Source organism: Cupressus sempervirens, chromosome 10, assembly GCF_028749045.1.
Source record: "Cupressus sempervirens isolate cs-2001-9-10 chromosome 10, ASM2874904v1, whole genome shotgun sequence".
NCBI classification, from domain to species: Eukaryota; Viridiplantae; Streptophyta; class Pinopsida; order Cupressales; family Cupressaceae; genus Cupressus; species Cupressus sempervirens.
The window spans coordinates 439,059,165-439,081,968 of record NC_143127.1 but is presented as its reverse complement, the minus strand read 5'-3'; the positions used below and the strand labels follow the sequence as shown (position 1 = coordinate 439,081,968).

Here is a 22,804-nt window from a genome sequence, read left to right as displayed (position 1 = left end):
TTTACTAGGAAAAAAGTTGGTCAGTGTCAGAAAAATCCTAGTGGCTATTAATTATGTCATATGGAAAAAAACAACGGAACAAAATCATGCACAAACCAAAAAACTGCCATGAAATAGTCATAACCACCCACATAGGCCAAAACTACCATTTGATGGTTGGGTCAACCCCAATCCAAGAAACTACCCAACATGCCATAAAATTGCCTGTGTGAATGACATCAACGTGATGTCTGAAAGTCATGTACATAAAACAAGGTGCATAAGTTAACGAGATGCTGGGAATATTTCAGATGGAGGAGCGTAGGTTATAGGGGGGCTTATGGGTACAAGTCCACCCTCAGCAGTAGAGGTGCGATGGCATAAGGTACAGACCCAAAATAAATGTGACCCTCTAAAAAATATCATCTCTAAAAAGTAGCTTGCTTTAGTGCTAGAAATGAGGGGCCGTGAAAACATGAAATCTACCTAAGAAAAATGTCATTGACTATGAGCCAAGAAAATCTTGTGCATTGACGTTACATGGGGACCGCATGGTAGAACACTATTAGGGGATTCTATGCAAGCGTGCTTACTTGGAAGGAAGTAGAGAGCCCGCCAATGGCGTTGTCTCTAAAAATGAGGCTACTAAAAAGACACTAACATAGGCAGGGGGCGCCACCTACGGGTGCCCCCAAATAATTTTTTATTTATTTTCAAAGCATGCACTACCTTTTCAAATAAAAGGGATGCACTTTTTTTTCAATCACTTGTACAAATTTAACTAAAATTTTATTTTTTCTAAACCTTTTATTTTAATAAACAAGACTATCGCCACTTCAAAAATGTTCCTAGGCTAAAATTGTTTTTGCCTTAGATTTTGACTATGTCCAAATTGGACATATTTTATATGGAAATAGGGGTTTTCGAGTGCTTTGAGCTCAATGATGATGTTTATTTTGGCTCAAAGTGATCCGAAATGAAGGTCTCCCTCAGATCCAATATTTAAAAAACTCTAAAAACTAAAACCCTCAAAAACTCTTAAAAAAATAATATCAGGAACAAACTGCAACAAATCCTGCTCTGATAGATTAGGAACAAACTGTAGCAAATGCTATTCTGATACCATGTTAGATTTGAGAAATACAAATCTTATGAACCCATAAAAACCTGAATGCAAAAGATTCTCACAAGACAAGAATAGAGATTAGACAAATTTCTCTCAAAGAGTAAAATGCATTAAGAGAGAATTAATAGATTTAGAATTATTGTCCTTATAAAAGGAGGAAGGTAAAACCTAAAAAGGTAGAAACCCTAAAGGGAAATATCCTAGGCTGCATGATTATAATTAGTTATTATATGCCTAAATTTTAGCTTAAGCAAACTATAGCTAATAAGAATATCTTATTACTCTAACAATTAACATAGAATAATCTTGTTTAGAGGTTATCATTTTGTAGATTGGTGTTAATATCATAGTTTATTTTAGCAGTTTGTAAGGGTTTTGGTTGTGGATTTGTGTGGGTTTACATTCCCATATTTTTTACAAATTTAATAAAGGAAATTAGGTCATTTTTCGCTATTATTTTATGCTAAGAGCAAACATTATATGTTATAGATATTTGATTATGGGTGGGGCAGAGTTTCTATGCTTTTTATGTTGCTAATCAGCTCTATAATTTGTAAGTATTTGTGTGATTTGTATTTATGATTGTGAGTAAACCATTAACATCCTTGAGGGTGTGTCCATTATTCTAAATTTAGTCTTTTCTCATGATGGATACTTTTCAAAACATTTATTAGAGATTTGGGGAGTTTATTTGGACATTGTAATAGTTTATCTCTATATTTGGATTCTATTTGATGTTTTTAGAGGTAGAAATATATAAATGTTATTTAATGTATTAAAAGAAAATTGATGTAAAAATAATTTCCAAATTAGTGTTATAAATTTTGCATTGTATTCATTAAGTTTCTGATATATTTATCTATGTTATATTTTTGAGAGATTTTCAGTATACCCAATTTCGCAATTTGTGCGCATTTTACAAATTTGAGATGAAACAAAGTTTAATCTTCAGACCTGATATAAAATTACGACAAAGGACATTACATATCATATCTAATTTGTACAATTCATTTAAAAGATAATTTTCTAACAAGATTGGAGCTTTAACATTTAGAGGACCTATTCATTTGATGTATATGTGAAATTAGGAAACTTTGACACTTCCAAAGATCAATGTGGGACTTGTTTTGTAGAGGTTAAATTTTTTGACTTTATTTCACCTAAGAAAACTTCTATATTAATTTAACAATTATAAAAGAGATATAAAATGTGGTAATGAGTTTTAATGTGTTGTTATAATGGATATTACTAATGTTATTATTGAATCTTGCTTCCAACCAATACAAACTAATGAGTGATTGTGTTCAAATATGCATTTGCAATCTGAATTGATAGCATATTTTAAATTTTTTTAATCAATGGTTGATTATCGTTGATGTTTAGTAGTACTTTAATGAGATTTGGCTCCCAATTCCTACCAAAGGAGGGAATAAGTAATTTTTTTTTAATGATATTTTGACCTATCATTAGATGTAATAAAACAATAATATGAATAAAATTATTACACACACACCCACGCACACCCACATATATGTAGAATGAGTGGACATGATAATTTATTATCTTCAAGGGAGAAGCATCATAATAGAGCATATACTCTAGTTATTTGTATAAACAAAATACACTCAAGAATTCACTAACATATATAACCTTCCTAAAGATAACTACTATTATCTCATACATGTGGGATAAGTGCTTTATTCTAACTAAATATCAAGATGACTGACAAATAATATACATCAACACCTTGATTTAATAGTAATTATGGTTGAAATGTGGAAAATATTCATCTATCGAATAGTAGTTACTATATAAAAATTGGGTTCATAACACTACCCCACCCTTCAAAAACATTATCTACAAGAATGTTGGTACGATAAAATTTGGAGAGACTATCAAGAGGTTCCACATTCCATTGAAATCTTACTAGTAGATTGCCTATAAATGTTCTTAGTGTGATGGCTTAGTATAACTTTGGGTTTTTAAAATATGGAGCCATCCTCATCTAATGTTATTAGTTGAGTTCGAATTCAATTCATATTCTTTATTATGTTATAGAGGTGAGGTAAGTGAAAAATGTGTAGAGGTTAGAAGAGGTTAGGAGTTGTAATTTATATTGTACCTTACTGAAGTGGAGCACATAGTAAGGGCCATCAAAATTTGGACCCAAAATATGACTTCACTTGTCTTGAAATGAAATTTTATTGTAGGTTGAAGACATAGAAGAGAAAAAAACATCATTTTCAAAAGTACTTTTGTTTGTTGCTTTAATCTACCTACTACTTCATGTGATTTTGTGCTAGGGTTATATCATCCTTTAGAAATTGGGAAACCTCCTCATACTCGACTATACTAGCAACTACTTTGACCCTGAGAATCTAATATATAAGAAGCCAAGGAAGGAGTGTAGAAGTACCATAAAGGACCTTGTTGATGCAGGAGCATCTTGCATCACGAAAAAAAGGAGTGTGATCAAAATTATTATTTATATTTAAAAAAAATTATGGAGGAGAGAGAAAGTGACGAAAATAGAAAGAAAACATTTAAATTTTTTTTAAAAAAGGAGAAATGATGAATTTTTATTTTCAAGGTGCATAGGTGTCATAAATAGAAAAATAAGAAAAATAATTGTCATTCCATTAATCGAGGTGTGTAGGTGGCATCTTAGAAGTTTGTGGAAAGTTCCTTAAATTATGCATTTAATATTTGTTGGGATCCACAAAGCAAATGTGTTGGGCCACATGGTGGTGCTTAGTTGTATTTGGGTGGGAATTTAATATTTGTTTTAAGGTAGTTGTATTTACCTTTTATCCCACATTGGTTGTGTTTGTAATGTCTTGGGTTGGAAGTGCCTATTTAACCAAGGCTTATTATCATTTGTAATCAAGTTCAGGAAGTAGAAGTCTTCAAGTGTAATTTCTTGTAGAAGCTCTTGGTGTACAAGCTAGTTGGAAGCTCTCTCATGTTGTAAGAATTTGGAGTTCTCTCATTTGAAGAATATTGTAAGGATTTTCAAGTATGATAAAATTGCTTGGGAAGCATTTTATCTTTCTTTGTCTCCATATTGTTGCATTCTTTGTTATGAGTTGGTAAGGGAGGTGTGTCCCTTCATCACTTATATGTGCAATTTATCTAGGAAACACTATAATAAGTTATACTTGTACATAAAATAATACAAGTAGTTTGAAGGTATTATTGACAACCTTTGTTTAACCATTACTTTTACAATGACAAGACAAACTAATGCTCAAGTTTGTGCCATGAAAATTAAATATTTATTAACAAAAAATGTTGGTAAAAGTAGGATCACAATTGAATTGACTTTGGAGTGAGGCATCTCATGGAGTTACAAAATCCAATAAGTGTTAAGAAACCACAATATTAGTATGAGGCTAAGATAACACACTTTAATGTACATATTTAGTTAAGAAATCAATGATAATAAAAAATAATATATTTATGGCTAGATATTATAATCCCATAGTGAAATACATAAAAATTATTGACTTTGATCTTATCTAAAATAAGAAATGATTGTACAAATCTCAAATCTTTTATAGTTTCCCTCTTATTCCTTTGACACACATCACATTCAACTATAAATGCCTTAACATTGTGGTTAATGCTAACCCCAAATAAAATACATCCCATTCTCTCACAAGTCTTCAAAAATACTAAGCAACTTGTAGTGGGGGAGGAGTGAAATTGGAAAAGGGTTGAGTTGAGAATATGAGAGGATAATTTATCCATCTAGTGTAAATTTTATTCCAATTCCATATCGATACTTTGAATTGTTAGTTTAGTATGCCTTCTCATAAGGCTTGAACTATCCAATGGGTTACTAAGATGCAAAGATGAAATATTGATCCTTCCTCTTCATCTTGATGAGAGAGGGAAATTAGATAACCACATTTTATTCACCACTTTTTATAAATAATATTATAATCATATTCCTAGAGTTTAGTCACCTATTTCTCTAGGGAGGGCACCTCTTTCTATGACGATTGATTTTGGTTTGTGACTTGAAACCACAAAAGTAAGGATACCATTTTCAAGCAATATGAAGGCTAATCAACACTTCCTTTTTAAATCTAAATAGCTAGATTGCACCCTATGAGTTACTTATTAGTGAAGGTAGGGTGCTTACCTTTAAACATCAACATTGCACTCATGCTAGTGCTAGAGATACATGTTTAATACTAAAAAGGGTCTATGAAAATATAGTAGGTAAAAATAGAGTGCGACAAATGACCACCTTGCTAGAAGAAAAGACCAAATTAATTTCCTTAATCTATAAAAAGGATTCAATTTTGAGAAAAGTCATTAAGGGCCCAATTGTTTTTATCATAACTATAAATAAATTTGTAACAATACCCTTTTAATCCTTAAAAACCTTGTATGATTTTTGAGGTATTTAGGTTTTATCTACCCTTATATTGTTGCAATCTTCTTGGGGTCAATTGGGGCAACATCATTCAAATTAATGCAGCCTATATATACACCGCTTATTGAACACTCAAAGAATATTTAGAAAAAATAAAATGCTTCTAATATTAATAATCAAAATCTCACCTACAATGGGCTATCTATAGGATTGTTTTTTAAATTAAAAGAAACGAAAACAAGGGGGCTGACCATGAAGAACACACCATCAGTTGCAAGAGATCAACAATAACTGGAAGATCAATAAGATTGTTAACAAGGAAAACCAATATATATATTTATGTAAGAAACTTAAAAAAATATTGTCATAGGGCTCTAAAAAGTGTGGGAGCATTGGCCTTAAGGGATTTTTTCAAAAAAGTCTTATAGTCCTTAATGAGTTGAAGGTAGCTTTAGGAACATCAACTTATTTTTCATGAAGAACAATAATTTATTTTACTAAAAAATAAATATAATCACCATAAAACAAATAAAAGAAATCAACTTGTAAGTAAGTGATTGATTAAATGTAGTGGTTGCCCCTAGTTTACATTTTGTTATTATTGTCGAGCTCTTTTAGGCTAGTTTATGCTTGATGATTAGTAGCATTATCCTTCAGATTATCAGATATTGTTTCATACTTGGTTGATTTTATTATGAGACTACTTGGTACTAGTTACTTCATGTATGCATGAATATACCTTGATGATGATTATTACAACGATTTTAGTTATTTTATGATGTTAGTTAGATGGATTATTATACACATTTTTTAATGGATACCCCATACTGCAAGTGTATGGTGTGCATGTATACTTTCTTTATGTATGATGTTTTCGATATGGTTAAGGAAGGGAGTTGTAGTCACCCGCTAGTCGGGATCTACACAATGCATCACTTCCTGCCATTGCCTATTTAGTTTAGAATATACATGTTTGTACATTTATGGATTTTATGTAGATTGCAGGTACTGGGTATCGACTTCCCTGAATTGTCAGGATGAGCGTACCCTATCACAATATCTCAATGGTAAGAGAGGAAAGATAAATTCTTAAGTCCAAATCCTAACCTTTAAACCAATTGTCCTAGAAAATTAGGACAAGTATCTAAGATGATTGCCCTTCCGAACGCATCATATGATGTAAACTCATGATTATAACCCTTGAGTTTGATCTTGTATGTGGTATTTTATGATAGGTTTTCGTATTTTGTCTTGTAAGTCTTTGGTGATTTTTCTATTAATTTAGTCAAATTAAAAGATTAAATTAATGATTTAATTTGATAGAAAATTATTATGATATTTTCAATATTTAATTAATTAGGAAATTAATTAAATAAAAGAATTAAATTTAAAGAGGAAATAATAGTTCTATTTTGAGAGTGTAATAATATTTAATTAATTTAACAATAATATATTTAGGAGATCCTTTTTAAATAAATGCTAAATATTATTATTACATAAGTTAATAAATATTTTATCAAAAAAATGCTTCTAAAATAAATTAAAAAGTGAAAAAGAAATTAATTTATTAAAGATATTTAAAATTGCATAAAGTATGCATGAAGTTTCAAAAAAGTTAATAAGGAGTTAAAAGATTGTGATCAACGAGTTCCCTCACATGATCACACAATTAGTGCCCCGATTTTAGGGAAGAACTCCTTATCAACAATTGAGGGTTCATTTTGTAGGGTCCAAAAATTTTAGGAGAAGGGCATTTTCAGAGAGAAGGTTTTGAGAGAATAGAATTCTCTCACAAATCTTTGGGTGATTGTGAATTAGCATTAGAACTAGGTAGATCCTTGTGTTTTGCTCACCCAGTTAATTATGTAATTTAAATATTCCTGCCTTCATTGTGATTGTGAATTATTTTTCCAAATTGCATTGTGATGAACTCTTCAATCCTTCATTAGAATTTACTAGTATTCTTATTGTTTTCTTCTATATACGTAAGGATTTAAAATATCATTAAAACCTTCGTTTTGTAGATTTGAAAGTTGTTAATTAAATTGGGAAGGGTTTTGAAAGAAATAGAAATTTTAGTTTGAAGATTAGATTAGTTTGGCATATTTTTCCTATCAGAGTATCGATAGAACTTTTGTAATATATATATAGAACTTATATATATAATGGGGGGGCTTTTCTTGAAAACAATTTATAAATTTTATATTTATAAAATAAAATCTAAAAAATGGGAGGAGGCGGGGCCACCAAATCCCCACCTCCCCTTCCTTTTTATCCCCCGCTCGCGGTTGTGCTGTCTACATGCGTAGACTCAACTGCTGCAAGTAGTAGAAGTTAATACTGCTACCTATGGTAGTAGACAGTTTGCAACCGCATGACAACAACCTTGGAAGGCTGGCCGTGCAGGCCTTATACGCGATATGCATTTGTTATTTTTTAAAATTTGTTTATAAATTTTAATATATTTAAATTTTGTTTAATTTAAATTATTATTTATTAATATTTATTAATTTAAAAATTAATTAATTAATATTAATATAAATTTCAAATATAATTATTAATTAATTAAATTAAATTTAGTTTAATTAAGTTTAATTAATAATGAATATTATTTAATAAAGTTTTAAATTTTTTTTATTATCATTAATGAGATCTTTTTTTTTTTATCGATAAGAAGTCAAAGCCAAGATTAATTATTATTATTTGTTATGATTAATTATTTTGATTATTAGTTAAGCTTGAGTAGATTTGAACCCAAGACCTCCCAATTAAGAGGCTCATAATTTACCGTTGTGTTGTAGGCTCTTGCCTATTAATAATTTTGAATAAAATTGTAATTATTTTATTTAAAAATCAATAATTATTATTTTATTTGAAAATCAATAATTATTATTTTACAATATTTAACTTATAATTGAATAAGGGTAGTTGTGCATTGTTCAAATACAAGAAATGGGTTAAATAGTTAAGGGTAAAATGTAAAATTCATATATTTGAAACTTACATTGAACAAAAATTCAAACCTTACTATTAGCTCAAACTATGTGCTTTCAAAATCAAACCAAACTATGAAACTACACTGTTATCTGTATGTTGTCTATGTTTTGGGTTTGGGTTGACTAGAGTGTTGACCAGTCTTAGGACATCTACTAGAGGCTTGGGAGTTCTGTGGTTGTGATATTATGATGATTCGATCTTAATCTTTTAAACTCAACCATGGTAATGTGTCTGTAATGCTTTATGATGAGTTTTGGATCTATTTTCCGTTATTGCTTTTAGTGTTCTTATGTGATAATGTGAGAAATGGTATGACATATTTGCCTTGACCTTTGAGTCTTCGATCAATTATTTTTGGGATGCTTTTCAGTTGCTTGTAAAGAATTGAGGTGTTATTGTGATTTATCTTTTGATGCTTTCCAGTCACTTGTATAGGACTGAGGTGAAACACTATGATTATTTGATTTGTATTTTTATGAGCTTAGGGTAGGTTATCTATGTAATGTCAAGAAGTGGCTTGCAATGGAGGCCCAAAGTGGCTGATAGGGTAACCTATTGTAGGTTGTTTAATAAGTGAAAACACTACACTAAATGAGAGTAAAATGAACCTAATAAAAGTCTTTGTATGTCCTAGCCCATGCCTTAAGTGCTAGTATAAACTAGGAAGGGAGTAGAGAGGATGTCTAGTTATGACCATGCATCGTTAGTATGCCTTGTCAGTACAAAAGGATACCAGTGCCACATAGAGTCATTAGGGAGCTAGGGTCAAGTTAGACTTCTAGGGTAACTCTATAGTTGATTCGTGCGATGACACTTGCCCACTTACATAGTAGATTCCCTATGTGTCTTTGTTTGCCTCTGGGTCTAGATGTTGATTTATCTTGGAACCTTTGAGTCAGATTACTTTTAGAGTCTTCCTTCACTTAGATATTACTTTTGATTTTGGCATTGATATCTTGTTTGGGACTTGAGACTATCTCCTCAGTGCGGTGAGAGTGGACCTTTTTGGGTTACCACGAGGTTGAGTGGTAGTGCTTTTTACTTTTACCATTAAGATCCATCCATTGATGCTGTGGCTAGAGTTTCATTGTTTGCATTTCCTTTCATTCTATCTTTGTGTATTATGATGGATGATTGTATCTTTATGATGGATGATTTCACTTTATTGTATTGTACTTTGTTTTATGGATTCGAAAGGGATGATGTAATATATTTTTATAAATATATATTCTTTCAGCCTTTCATACCTTGTGACATGTACAATGGATGATTGTGCATTCCAAATTTTATTTCCAAGTGGCATTCAGAACAAATGTATATTATTTAAATGGACTTGGAATTGTAGTTATTATTTTATGTGGATGTGTTATTTATTGGACTTAGTATTATTTAAATTTAAATGTGACTCAACATCTTGGAGTCCTTAATGAATGCAACCTGTTATTTTTGCTTATGTATGATTGTATGTTATTGCTTTTGCTACTTTATGATTGTTGCGTATGTTATTCTTTAAAAAAAAAAATGTTTAGCAAACTTAGCAGAACTTCAGAGAACTTTAGAATTAATCCTTTTGGATCCCTTGGTGGGGCATTACATTAAAATAGTTAAAAAATAATCAATTAAGAAATTCACAAAATGATTTAATAAATAGATTGATAATTTTTAAATATAATTTTCGTTTATTCTATTTTGTATATTTATGCTTTCTACTTGTAAAGTTATTATAATGGATATTTTTTCTAAAGACAAGTGCTACCATCCCAACCATATGCGAATTTTTTTTTATTCTAGCTAACAATTATGATGACTTGAACATATTTATACATGACTAACTAATATGAACTATTATATCATATTTCATGACCCCCAAGTAGCATTTTATTTTTATAGACACAAATCTTATTACACAATTTAAACTAAAATCTTAAGATTGTTCCCATGAAATTAAGAAATTAAATTTTGGGAAAAAAGATACAATCATGTCCATAATTTAGTGGAGGTTCCAACATGACATCACGTTTGTGAAATAACAAAATCAAAGTCCATACATAACAAGCCAGGCAAAGAGAATTAACAAGTTAACTACACACCAAGAATATCGATTTTTATTTAAAGAAGTAGCTATAACAACAAGTGCCATAGAATGACTAAGTACTTGCCTTATATAGTAATTTAGAAATAAAATATAAATAATAATCATAAATTTTTAATTAACAATTTTTTAAAATGAATAAATTATCTAATTTTAATATAATAAATAAATAAATAAATAAATAATATAATTTACCTATTTTAATATATTTGTGACAATATAAATATTTGTTTGGTTACAATTATTTAAATAATTATAATTTATAAATTATAATTATTTTAATTATAGTTTTAGTGTGTCTTAATCTTAATTTTATTTTATTAATATATTATTTAATTATATATGATGATTAAGAGTATATATATGATATATTATATTTTACCATTTATATTATATTATATTACTATTCATAATATAATATTTAAAAATAATGTTTGCACCATTTAATAAACCATACTTTAAATTCTTAAACTAACATAAAAAAATCAATTAAGAAAATAACATGATAAGAAAATAACATCGATAAGAAAATAACATTGAATTGGCATATAAGACACCAATTCATTGAATCAATGAAAAACTAGAAAATTAATTTTAAAAAATTTTAAAGTTAAAAATTTGTCATCTAAACTCATGAAAACATAATATTTATTTTAAAAATTTGAAAGAAAGTGAATTCTAATTGTTATATGAAAATTCATTTAATGACTTGTTAATATGATCAATTCAAAAAATGTCACAACAACACTTAACCTATGGACAAGTACTAATAAGAATCCATATAAAAGAATATGATGTTAATGTTCTTATGAAAATCTAGATTCTTTCCCTTATCTTTTTTAACTTATTATTATTATTCTTTATCTTGTTTCCAATCGTATTTCTAGATTGTATAAGAGTTTTTTCTCTTGTTCAAATATCCCATATTTATAATTCACCATTAAAAAATAATAATAAAATGTTGTTAAAGACAAAACAAAAATATTATAAATCCAATGAATTAACAATAACCATAATGTAACTTCCTCTACATAGACTCTTAAAAAATAGGAGATAAACATGAACCAATCTATCCAAACTCTAATAATCTATAGGGGAAAAAATCAACTAGGGGCCTAGGTGACAAACATAAATCAGAAACATAAAATTGGACCCAAAGTAGTCAAACTAATTTAGTAATAAAAAGAATAGTTACAACTCACACGCACAAGCCAGAGATGAACCAACGGCTTTGATGTGCTCGGGAGAACAATATTTTTGTCCCCGAAGTAAATTGTAAATAGTAAATCCCAAAACGACTGTTTGACATTTTTCACCATAAATGCCCACATGGGTAACCTCCGGCAGTCATAAAAAATCCAACAGTGAAAAACTCATTTCAAAATGTTAAGAAACGTGTAATGGAGGACCGTTTCATCTACGGAAGGCAAAATTCTGCAGGGTCCCAACTTCCGACCCACAGATCAGACATAATAATGCGTACCAATTCAACACAAGTCGGAATCAACGACGGTTTCAAGCAATTAAATTAATTGTTAGTGATTAAATCAGACTAACAGAGGAAAAATAAGCGTAACCCAAATCTCAACCTCGATTCAATCAGCGCGGGCGAACAAAGCCAGGAGTTCTTGTTCAAGTGGTAAATATTAAACTAAATCACAGCCAGTCTGAAAAATCTCCTCGATCTTTGCAACAGTGCCGTGGACGCAACTCTGTTATCTTCGTAATAAATTACTTCTCGTGAATTGTTTCCAGCTAATCGTTTTTGCCTCTTTCGATCCGCAGAAGAAGTCGCCGGTTCGAATCACACGGCCGGCGTTGCCGGCATTAAATGTGCGCACTGAGAAGCCCATGGTGCAGGCATAGAAGGTTATGAGTTTTGAAGACTTCGGATTTGGGCTCTGCTGGGTAATGGTTTTTTCGAGGTTCCTTGTTCCTCGGAAGAATATAAAAAATAGAGTAAATATCTGAAGCCTGCATTTTTTAGCCCGCCCATTACTCCATTTTTTGGAATGAGCGCCTGACCATCTTAAAATGGAAATGTATATGAGACTCTGCCGTTTATGATGCGGGGCTTGTGAGGGAGATGGGAGCTGGAGAGCTTGATTCACCTTCACGATGTCCCAAGGTTTTCTCTGTAAGTTTTTCATCTCGATTGAACTTCGTCATTTTATTGTTCTTAGAAGGGTTTGGAGATTTGATATCTCTAATGCGGATAAGAGCTGTTGTTTTCTCGGACGATTATGTTGTTTAGTGCATCTTAATGTAGTCTGGCTTGTTGGAGTACAGAGATTAGACTGCTGAGTACAGAGATTAGACTGCTGTTTATGGCTAAATTTTGAATATGCCCACATAATGCGGTGTCCACAAGCAGTGTTTGTTGGAAATGCACGTTCCTTTATTTCAGAAATTACTAAAGTTTTCTGTTGTTGCAACCATGGACACGGATTTCTCAATGATTTTTTGATACATAAGGTCAAGCAGCTTGTTCAAATTTGGAAGTACTCGTTTCCAAGAGTCTGTCAGTATTTGAAAATTTGTGCATGATTATGTTACTGAATTTTAGGAATTACTATAATTTAGCTTTTTTAGAATACAGTTATAGGATTTCGAATATTTTCCCGCATACCGTCTATCAATTTGTGCTTAATTTGGGGAATACATTTGAACAGTCAGGTTCGGCAATAGTGGTTTTGCGTTTCGGTAGATTTTTGAAGGTATTTAAATTTAAATATGCCTGGCACATAAATTTTATGTGGGAAATAGTATTTTTCAACTGGCAGTTTTGTGATCTCTGACAATTTTATAGTCAGATTATAGTGTTGATCAGTGAAATAGTGCTCAATTTGTGCCTTATGTGGTTGGAAATGAATTTGATTTTTTGACCAGCAGATTGGTTGTAGTGGATTTTGGGTGTATTTACAAAATCAAAATTTTCATGTGCTCATATCTACGCGTGGTATTTATGTTCATTCATGGTGTGGGTGATTTTCTAAAAGCCTTAGATCAGTCATTAAATCTGTAAGGCAAAGCATGTCGTTTCATCTAGAGTCTGCTAAGGACAGGCCAAAGGTGACCGATTTTAATGATTTAATTAGTTTTTGTCATGTACAAGTGAAACTACTTATGCATTAACATGAATTGATCTAGAGGACACACTCTCCAGTGCTAGTTTAACTATTGATTTTAATTGCAAAACAATCATCTTCTGTTTTACCTAGCATAAGTTATCACGAGTTTATAATAAATCATAGAATTTTAGATGGTAGTCCAGATCGATCTCTTCATTGTTCTCATGACATACCATTTGAAGTTAGTTATAAGCCCAACTTTGGAGCAGATGCTCGATAGTGAGGATAGATCCTATTGTCAAGTAGACAAGTACACAGAAGAGTGTCTACTGTGGATCATGACCATACCCTTGCCCCGCCTTCACTGGAGAATTTGTCACTGGCCATGCTTTAAATTTGAGTGCCCTATTAGTGGTGTTCAGCATTTTAGCTCTGAGCCTCGTCAACTCAAAATCAAAATCAAACCTAGCAAAAAGGGGGATTTTAGTACTAAAGTAAGAACATACGGTTAGTGTTTGTTTGGTTTCTGTAGATTCTATGAGAACTCATATGTGGTATTATCTAATCCCTTTTGTCACTTAATTTATGCCATGATAGTGCCACCTCTCCAAGTAAAACTACTTATGCAGTTTTAGCATGAATTGATCTAGAGGACACGCTCTCCAGTGCCAGTTTAAATATGGATTTTAATTGCTGACCAATAATCTTTAATAAGTAGCAGGTATTTTTCCGCAGCAAGTCAAATTGTAATATTGCTAACAGGATTTAACTGTGAAGTTTTCAAGTCAAACACAATGACCCATGGGTCAATGAGTTTGACTCGGAAACTACACAGTCAAATCCTGATAGCAATATCACAGTAATCTTTTGTTTTAACTTCTACCTTGTATATTTTTTTATGAGATTATAATAATCATAGAATTCTTTTTATATGGTAGCCTTGATTGATCTCTTCAAGGTTCTAATGACATACCATTTCTGAGTTAGATTTGAATCCATCTTTTGAGCAGATGCTTGATGGTGAGGACAGAGAGATGCTCTTAGGTGGAGGCATATTGACAACAGCATAGATCTTATATGTATTGATGCTCTTCTTTGTACTTGGCTGTAGTAGGTTCCTAAAGACCTAATCACCACCTCAGTTTGGTCATCAATCTGAGGGTAATAGGCTGAGGCATAGGACAACTGAGTCCCCAACTTCTTCCAAAGGGTACGCCAAAAATGCCCTACAAACTTTGGGTCCCTGTCTGTCACAATGTTTAAAGGCAGCTCATGAATTCTAACAACTTCTCAGAAGAAAAGACCTGCAATGTGTGATGCATCATGGGTAGACCTACATGGAATGAAAGAGTGCCATTTTGCTAAACATGTCCACAAACACAAAAAAACACATCTCTTTATAGTGATCCTACTGTCAAGTACACAGAAGAGCATCTACTGTGGACCATGGCCACAACCTTGTCCTGCTCTTGGTTGGGAATTTGTCACCAGTCATGCTTTAAAATTTGAGTACCCTAGTAGTGTTGGTTAGCAGTTTAGCCATGAGTCTCCTCAACTCAAAATCAAAAGCAAACCTAGTAAAAATGTTTCTTTTAAACTGAAGTGAGAACATAAAGTTAGTGTTTGTTTGGTTTCTTTTGGTTTCTATAGGTCTCATAAGGAGTCATATATGGCATTATCTATTCCTTTTTGTTACTTCATTTATGTTGTGATAGTGCCACCTTCATGAGTGTGATTTATCAATTTGGTGAAGTGTTCAGTCGCCAGTGATTTATAATATTGAGCATCATATGCCATGATAGTGCCATCTCTATGAGTGTGATTTACAAAGAATGATGTAATGCTCAGTCAGGAGTGATTTATAATATTGAACATCATATACACACAAAGACAGGTCCTGCCAAATAGTAGATATATTAATGAATTTGCAAGTTTAAACCTACCATGCCCTCTGTTTTCTGGTGACAGATTTCGCTTGTTAACTTTCACCAGAGGGACTGGTTTTGAAATCTTGAGCCAATACAAGCATGATTGCAGGTCTTTTATTTATATCTCATGCTCTGTTGGGTGATTTCAGTCTGGGCAGACTTCTAGTTGTTACATTTAAGAGGAGACAAATTCACAGTTACAGTTGCCAAAAATAAAATTTAATTGATAGTCCACACCTAATTTTGGTCCTTTCTCTCTCACACAGTTGGAAAAAATCTTTCAAATTATTATATGACAAGTTGAATTTTATGTGCAGGGCAAATATGTGCAAAAGCAAGCACCATTGTTATGGAAGCTCTTTATTCTTTTGGTGCTTGGAGTCAGTGGAATATGCATGTGTTTTCTGGGGGTTGATCAGAGTATCTCGTATAGAAAACCAGAACATCTTTCTTGTCTAGAGAACAAGACAAATAATCTACATTGTCAGCAACTGCATGCTCATAGTTTTCCTGTTCATTATCCTCAACCAATTTCTTATGATAGGTATTCAATGCTAATATGATGATATCTTACATTAGGTTGTGTATTCAAGGTTTAATTTTGATGAATATTTATCTGGGGCAATGCAGTTTACTTGCGTTATTTGTAACTTTAACTTGCAGAAAAGAATGCTCTTGCACTCCTGTACACAATTTTGTGATATTATCTATGCAAAGGTCTGGAAGTGGGTGGTTTGAAACACTTCTTAACAACCACCCAAACATTAGCTCACATGGAGAGATATTTGCAAATGAGATCCGAAGGGAAAGCTTTGCTTCCATAAAAAAGGTTTTGGATGTAGTGTATAATCTGGACTGGAATAGTAGTGCTTCGAAGAATAATTGCACTGCTGCTGTTGGATTCAAATGGATGCTTAATCAGGTAAATCAATCTGCTACTGTTAAAAAGGATTTTATGATTTTAGCTAGCTTATGAGGTCTTTGGATGTTAATCAAATTGGCATATATGTTTGTTCATTTATCTATTTTCTGCTCATCCAGTGCTTGCGATTATTCACGGATCATATTTTACAATGCTGGTTTGTTTACAATGTTTGCATTTAAGTGGAGCATGGGAACTATTGTTTTGAAATAGTCTTTCTTGTAAAATCTTCTTCTCATTCAATTTTTCAACTGCTTTCTGAGGGTTTGATGTTTGGAAGGGTCAGTTCTCTGCAAGGTTCAATCTCTGCCAAAGTTTCCTGGGACTTATCACTTGCTCCAAGTATGTTGCCCTATGGAAATGCTGCCTTATGATCAGAAATGTCATCGATCTCTGTTAGCATCATTTTGAAAGTTTAAAAAAAAATATTTTTAATTAGTTGGAATTTCATCATTTTGATAGTTTATCAGATTTCCTTGAAATACCCTCACTTTGGTATATCTGGAAGCAGTGATGTCAAGGTGCACTTTGTGAGTCACTCAAAATGAAACTGTAGAGATCCAAAACCTTGGCATGTTTTAGTAGCAGAAAATGCTACTTCAAAATCTGTGGATGAGCTGTTTGTTTTAAGATGATTCTAGGCTCCCCTGTGGGTCAACTGGTGATTTTGTTTAGTCTCTCAGGGCATATTTGCAGAATAAGGGAACGTGCATTGTCTACAATTTAACACTATATATGCTCTCTTTAGCCACTGCCAAATCTTAAAATATTTATTCATTACAATTTATTCACTTATAAGTTATTTTCTATCCAATTTGTTGTGGATGATTCCAGTAGGATGCATTGATGATATTCTATAGAAGGCAAAATAGTTGGTTTAACAAGGAGCAGAAAATTTCAATAGACTCAATTCCTAAGCAGTGGTTGGCCTTTAATTTGCATATACAATGTGCAATGAGTGTAGTGAACCATGCTCACTAATGAAATCTTGAAGGCAGTTGAGAGATGAATAACCTGCAGGAAACCACTTATAATATTGTGCACATTGAAGAGACTAAGTAGAAATTCATACAGATAATAATCACATTTAGATATCAATTTTCATTTTTCAACTAAGCCAAACTAAGCCGAGTCTATAAAAGTGATGGAGACACATAAAAATTTGCTGACAACATTGTCTGAGTGGATAATTTTGATCCTGTGAGACTTGAAGTTGAGCATAAAAGATTTTATAAGGCGGTTCTAGAAGGAATAATACCTTATCTAAATAGTAGGGGAGGGCATAGCAGTTCAAGATAGGTTTGGGTGGCCGGCCGTAGGGCAGTGGATTCCGTTGATCCAGTCGATAAAATCATGACATTTTTCTGTATTGGTTCTGTTTTTCCTTTGTCGGGGTTTACTGTTCTCAGAGTTCTGTTTGCCAATCTGTTTTGTTGTAAATATATGTTCAAGTGCATATAATTTTTTCCTAATGTTCTAGGCTTAGGGTGATTTTGAGTTGTGCAGAGGAGAAAGAGAACATACTCATCTAAAGCTAATCTTTCTCGTTCTTACTTCATTGCAGGGTGCTATGGAATATAATAAACAAGCTCTGGCTTATTTTGAAGAAAAGGGGGTGTCAGTAATCTTCCTTCTCAGACGCAACATTTTAAGAAGATACGTGTCCATCCTTGCCAATGTTTTTGACAAGGAAGCAAAGCTCCTCAATGGTACACACCAATCTCATGTACATTCTGAAGTCGAGGTTAGTGACTGGAAAATAATTTCTTTTCAGTTATTGAACTTTAAGATGCATTCAGAGCAATGTATTGTTGGTGTTGCTTTATATTCAGGAATATGTGGATGCAATTATTGCACTGTAGTGATTTATGTAATGCTTTGGTATGCAGAGTGTAGATTCATTTTTGTTAAGAAAGAAGAAAAGATCCTTTACAAACAAGACTTGTAGCCTTCTGGTCACTTCACTGGTTGTAGGTTAGATGGCTTTTTTAATATCTGATTTTGAATTAGCATGCTTCTTTTACAACTTGAAACAGTGTGGACTTTTTCAAATCAATGTTTCAGATCAAACTACATAATTCACCATCAGGATGAGGCGATATTTCAAAGTGGTTAATTAGGTTCAACAAAAACTTAGATAATTTGCTTTCTGCATTAGAGACTTCTAGGCATTAGAAAGTTTCTACATATAAACCTTCAGTGTTTAGATAAATTCAACAAGGAGAAACTGACGAGTCTTGGAATTTGTTATAAGACATCGATAGGAAAATCTGAAGAGCACCATTTTGCGTTTTTGATCAAGTCTTTGAGATGTTATCCAGCTTAGCTGCCATATGGATTCTCTTACGCATTTTTGTCACATCCAGACTTTTCATTTGTATAGAAAATGCCATAACTTGATGGAAACTACGGATTATGGTTGATTATTTGATTATGTGCAAATGAATACTCGAAATTAATTATTAATTATATTGCATTACATGAAATTTAATTTGGAAATGGTGTAAATATGAGCATTTATTTATTGTGGAGATAATTAAGAAATTGTGAGACCTTTACAGTCCTGTATTAATTTTCCTCCCTTCTCAACCATTAGCAAAATATTTGGGGTTGATCGATTATGAAAATGAATTTTAATGAGGAGGGGAGCTGATTGTCCTAGATTAAACTTCCTCCCTTCTCAACCATCAGCAGAATATTTGGGGTTGATTGATTATGCAAATGAATTTTAATGAGGAGTGGAGCTGATTGTTCTAGATTTTAGTCAGATATATTGATAAATAAAATTGAAGAACACCTTTATATGCTTTCAGGAAAATCCACAATGTTTTCTGGTTTAATCACCATCCAGCATTCATTTCTCACTTGATTTTCATTACAGCAATAGCTGATTTTTTTTCTAATAGTGGAGTTGCTCGCTGTCAGTGAATTTTTATAATTGAAAAATCAGATTAAATATTCTATTTGCTGTGCAAAAGAGAATTTTATGCCCATATCAATGAATTAAATCGTGTGTGTTTCCTATTCCCGGTTTTGTTCTATTACACTGTCAAAGACTTGTTCTATGATATCCCTTTAGATTTGCCTGAGCTTCATTTGCATAATATCTTTGCTTTAATCACATTTAATGTTCTTCCATTGTCATAACATTTTGTTCCTTTTCAACATGAATGTCTGTTCATGCTGACTATCACACTTGCTGCCTCCTTGGGTAGGGCTGCATGGTAAACGGCAGCATAGCAAAGACATATATTCTTCTTTATGTTAGCTTTTGCTTCTTGTGTATTCCTGCGCTTCGTTTTTGTGAAGATAGATTTCTAACACATGATACAGAGATGTGGCATGGCTATTTTCAAGTCTTGTAGTTGTTAATATGATTAAATTAATCTGATCCAGGCCTTGTGAGACTCGTTGAGAGAGATAGGATTATTGGAAAAATTGGAGTTCCATGGGCTGTTTGGCTAGGATGCGGTTGACCCCAAAGATCCAATATATAGAGAAGGAACGATGAACAAAGAAGTGATATTATTATTTTGTCATATTTGTGTTAGCAGGATAATTGATAGATGCTTGATGTTTTGACAACCAAGGGAGTTCCTTTTGCAAGAAATTTATGCCTTTAATTTCTCAAAAGTTGTTATGTTGAAGATCTGTGCACTATGCTCTAAATCATTTAGGTGTCATAATCAAGAGCTCATCCGATGTATGCATGGCTGTACATTAGTAGTAGTGTAATATCATCTCAGAGGTTGAAAATTGAGACAGAGACGTAATGTCACACATTTATACCTGGTCGAGCTTTTAAATTTAACCACTGCTCACAAAGCTTGATCTCCGAGGATGCCTCTGATTAGGGTTGAGCCCAAACCAGGAGTACTCTAATTTTTATTTTGGTAAGCAAACCTTGCTTTGATTTTGATAATTGTTCTCTATTCAACATTTTGAATTTGTCAATCTTTCAGCTTTTAACAGAAATAAAAAATTCTGTTTACTTTAGATTTTAATTCTTTTAACTAAATTAGACTTTCTTTCAAGGTCTGCCCGTTTTCTTCTTTAAATCTGTGCTATATTTAGCATCATGGGTTATTTAGTGTCTAGTGCACAACGATCTTAGTAGATGTTACTAGGAAATTTGCCACTTTTACCAAAAACTTACCTTAATGCAGTCATTTTCTTCTTCCATTACAACAGTCCCACAGATTTGGGGAGATTGTTTCTAAACAATCAGAATGTTTTAATATAAAGACTAAAAGGTCTCGGAGTATATTTGGTAATTATCTTATTACACTTGTCTTCTAGTCCACGATTAAATAAAAGAAAATGCACCACTTGATAAAATACATTGCTTGATTTCTGTTGTGTTTCAACTTTTACTCCCAAGGATCTCCATTCATTCATATTCCATTCATCATTTGTTGAGTAGGTCAGTGAAAGACTTCTTAATCAGCCTGTTTTTGTGGAAGATGACACTGGAGAAGGTATAGTCTTTTTAAACAGTTAAATTAATTCTTTGCTTGTCGGTGCAGCTAATGTCCAGTTCATGTATTTAAGTACTCCGATATTCAATCTTTTTGGAATATCCATAGATTAGTGTTCATTCTTGTTAGTTTTGATTCAGACATTCTCTTCTCGGTAATGGAATTGCTTCAATCCATGTAAGTATTCTACTTTTACCGATCTCCTATGATCAAAATGTAGTTGAAAAGTGACGGTGCCTTGCTTTGGGCACACCAATTTTTAAATCTTAGATCTAAAATGCCCAATTTTCATTTTCACGATATGCCTTCCGAGTGATAGATGCTCGTCTTCTGCACTCTTCACGCTCGTCGATCTGTGCTTAATCGTGTCCAAGTAGAATGTCGTTTACCCATTCTATGTAAGAGAAGCCTCAGTTTTGTCTACAACTTAATCAGTACCTATCCAGATAATTTAAATAGAATTTGGAGAGGACGGTACCCTTTCCCTTTCACATTTTCTTTATGATGTTAAACCTGTTCTTTATGCACAAAGAATCAAGGAGTTAGCCTAGCAGCTTTATCATTATGCTAATATATGCAATTTGGGGTTGCTGCAGGCACAAATTTTGGCACAATATAAGCCATTGGTGAACGTGACCTTTCTGATATCATATTTGCAGCGGATTCAACAAATAATGGATGATGCAATAAATTTTTACAAAAGCACTCGACATACAGTAATTTATTATGAAGACATAAACAAGCCAGAGGTTCCGTGAAATTGATTGTATTTCACAGTTTAACTTTTTATTAGAGCTTGGAAGCAACAGTTCATTCTTGAGCAATCTAATCTTGTCTTCTCGGTTATGCCAATTTCCATGCACTAATCTAGTTTTTATTTCTGCAGAAGATAAAGGGAATCCTAAACTTTCTTGGCCTGCGACCAAGGGAACTTAGAAGCAAGCATGTCAAGATTCACACCAAGCCTCTTTCGGACCATATTCAAAACTGGAAAGAAGTTTATGAACTGTTGAAAGGAACCCACCTAGAATACTTACTACAGAGTTCCTGATGTGGAAGGTAACATGAACTAGAAATACTAAAAAGGGAACTCTAGTTGCTATGTTCTTCTAGCAGGCACCGGAAAAATATAATTGTTCAAGCAAAGCCTAGCGAGTTATCTTTGTTTTCATCAATATAACAGACAGCTGGCGTGCATGAATAGGCGATGCATGTAATGTTGTCGAGTGTGTCAAGAAGGGGTATTGGCTGGGGATACCGGAAGGATCAATCTGTGTTGATATGTTGGTTTTTGATACCATTTGAAACATAGGGCGAAGTGGGTGTGTGATCCTATTGTAGATGTAAATTTGAGGAGTTCATCTTGTTTTTCTCAATGTAAATTTGTTTTGATCTAGTACGTTTTCTAAACCATTGTTCTCGATGTACAACATCTGCATTTTTTTATATGTAATAGAATTATCCATTTATTTTGAAGAACTAAGATATCGTGTTAGGGGCATTCTGATTTATATTTTACTATTCAATAGCGATTTCCCCTAATCTAAATAACAGGAGCTAGTTGCTCGAGTTTAAAACCTTGGTTTATGTAAACACTGATGGAGGGGATTTCAATTGGTTCCAACTCCTAAAACCTTGCAAACAAAGAAGAGAGCTGAAACAAGCGGGCACATGGCAAGGCTTGGTTGTAATTGAGGAAGAGAATTGAGATGGGATTCCGTGTCCATAGGCACTCTATAATGAGCGTGAAGCCTGCGAGGGAGGGGTGGTCAGACAAATGTCTTCCAAGGCACTGATCAACAATATGAGGGGTGGTCAGACAAATGT

The 22,804-nt window shown here is 32.6% G+C and overlaps 1 protein-coding gene across 3 annotated transcripts; it reads left to right on the top strand.

Annotated features, from left to right (window-relative positions):
- Positions 1-11,963: 11,963 nt before the first annotated feature.
- On the top strand, positions 11,964-22,460 carry LOC149534598 (uncharacterized). 3 transcript variants are annotated; one of them, XM_089803828.1, is made up of 7 exons: positions 11,964-12,217; positions 12,364-12,715; positions 15,895-16,121; positions 16,241-16,499; positions 18,064-18,243; positions 21,574-21,726; positions 21,864-22,460. In XM_089803828.1, the coding sequence occupies exons 2-7, from the start codon at positions 12,665-12,667 to the stop codon at positions 22,026-22,028; spliced, it is 1,035 nt and encodes a 344-aa protein (XP_089659954.1). In that variant the 5' UTR covers positions 11,964-12,217; positions 12,364-12,664; the 3' UTR covers positions 22,029-22,460. The 3 variants fall into 3 exon arrangements, with proteins under 3 accessions (XP_089659954.1, XP_089659955.1, XP_089659956.1); XM_089803829.1 differs by having other exon boundaries at positions 11,964-12,715; XM_089803830.1 differs by lacking the exons at positions 21,574-21,726; positions 21,864-22,460 and adding an exon at positions 19,896-20,027 and having other exon boundaries at positions 12,079-12,217.
- Positions 22,461-22,804: the final 344 nt, after the last annotated feature.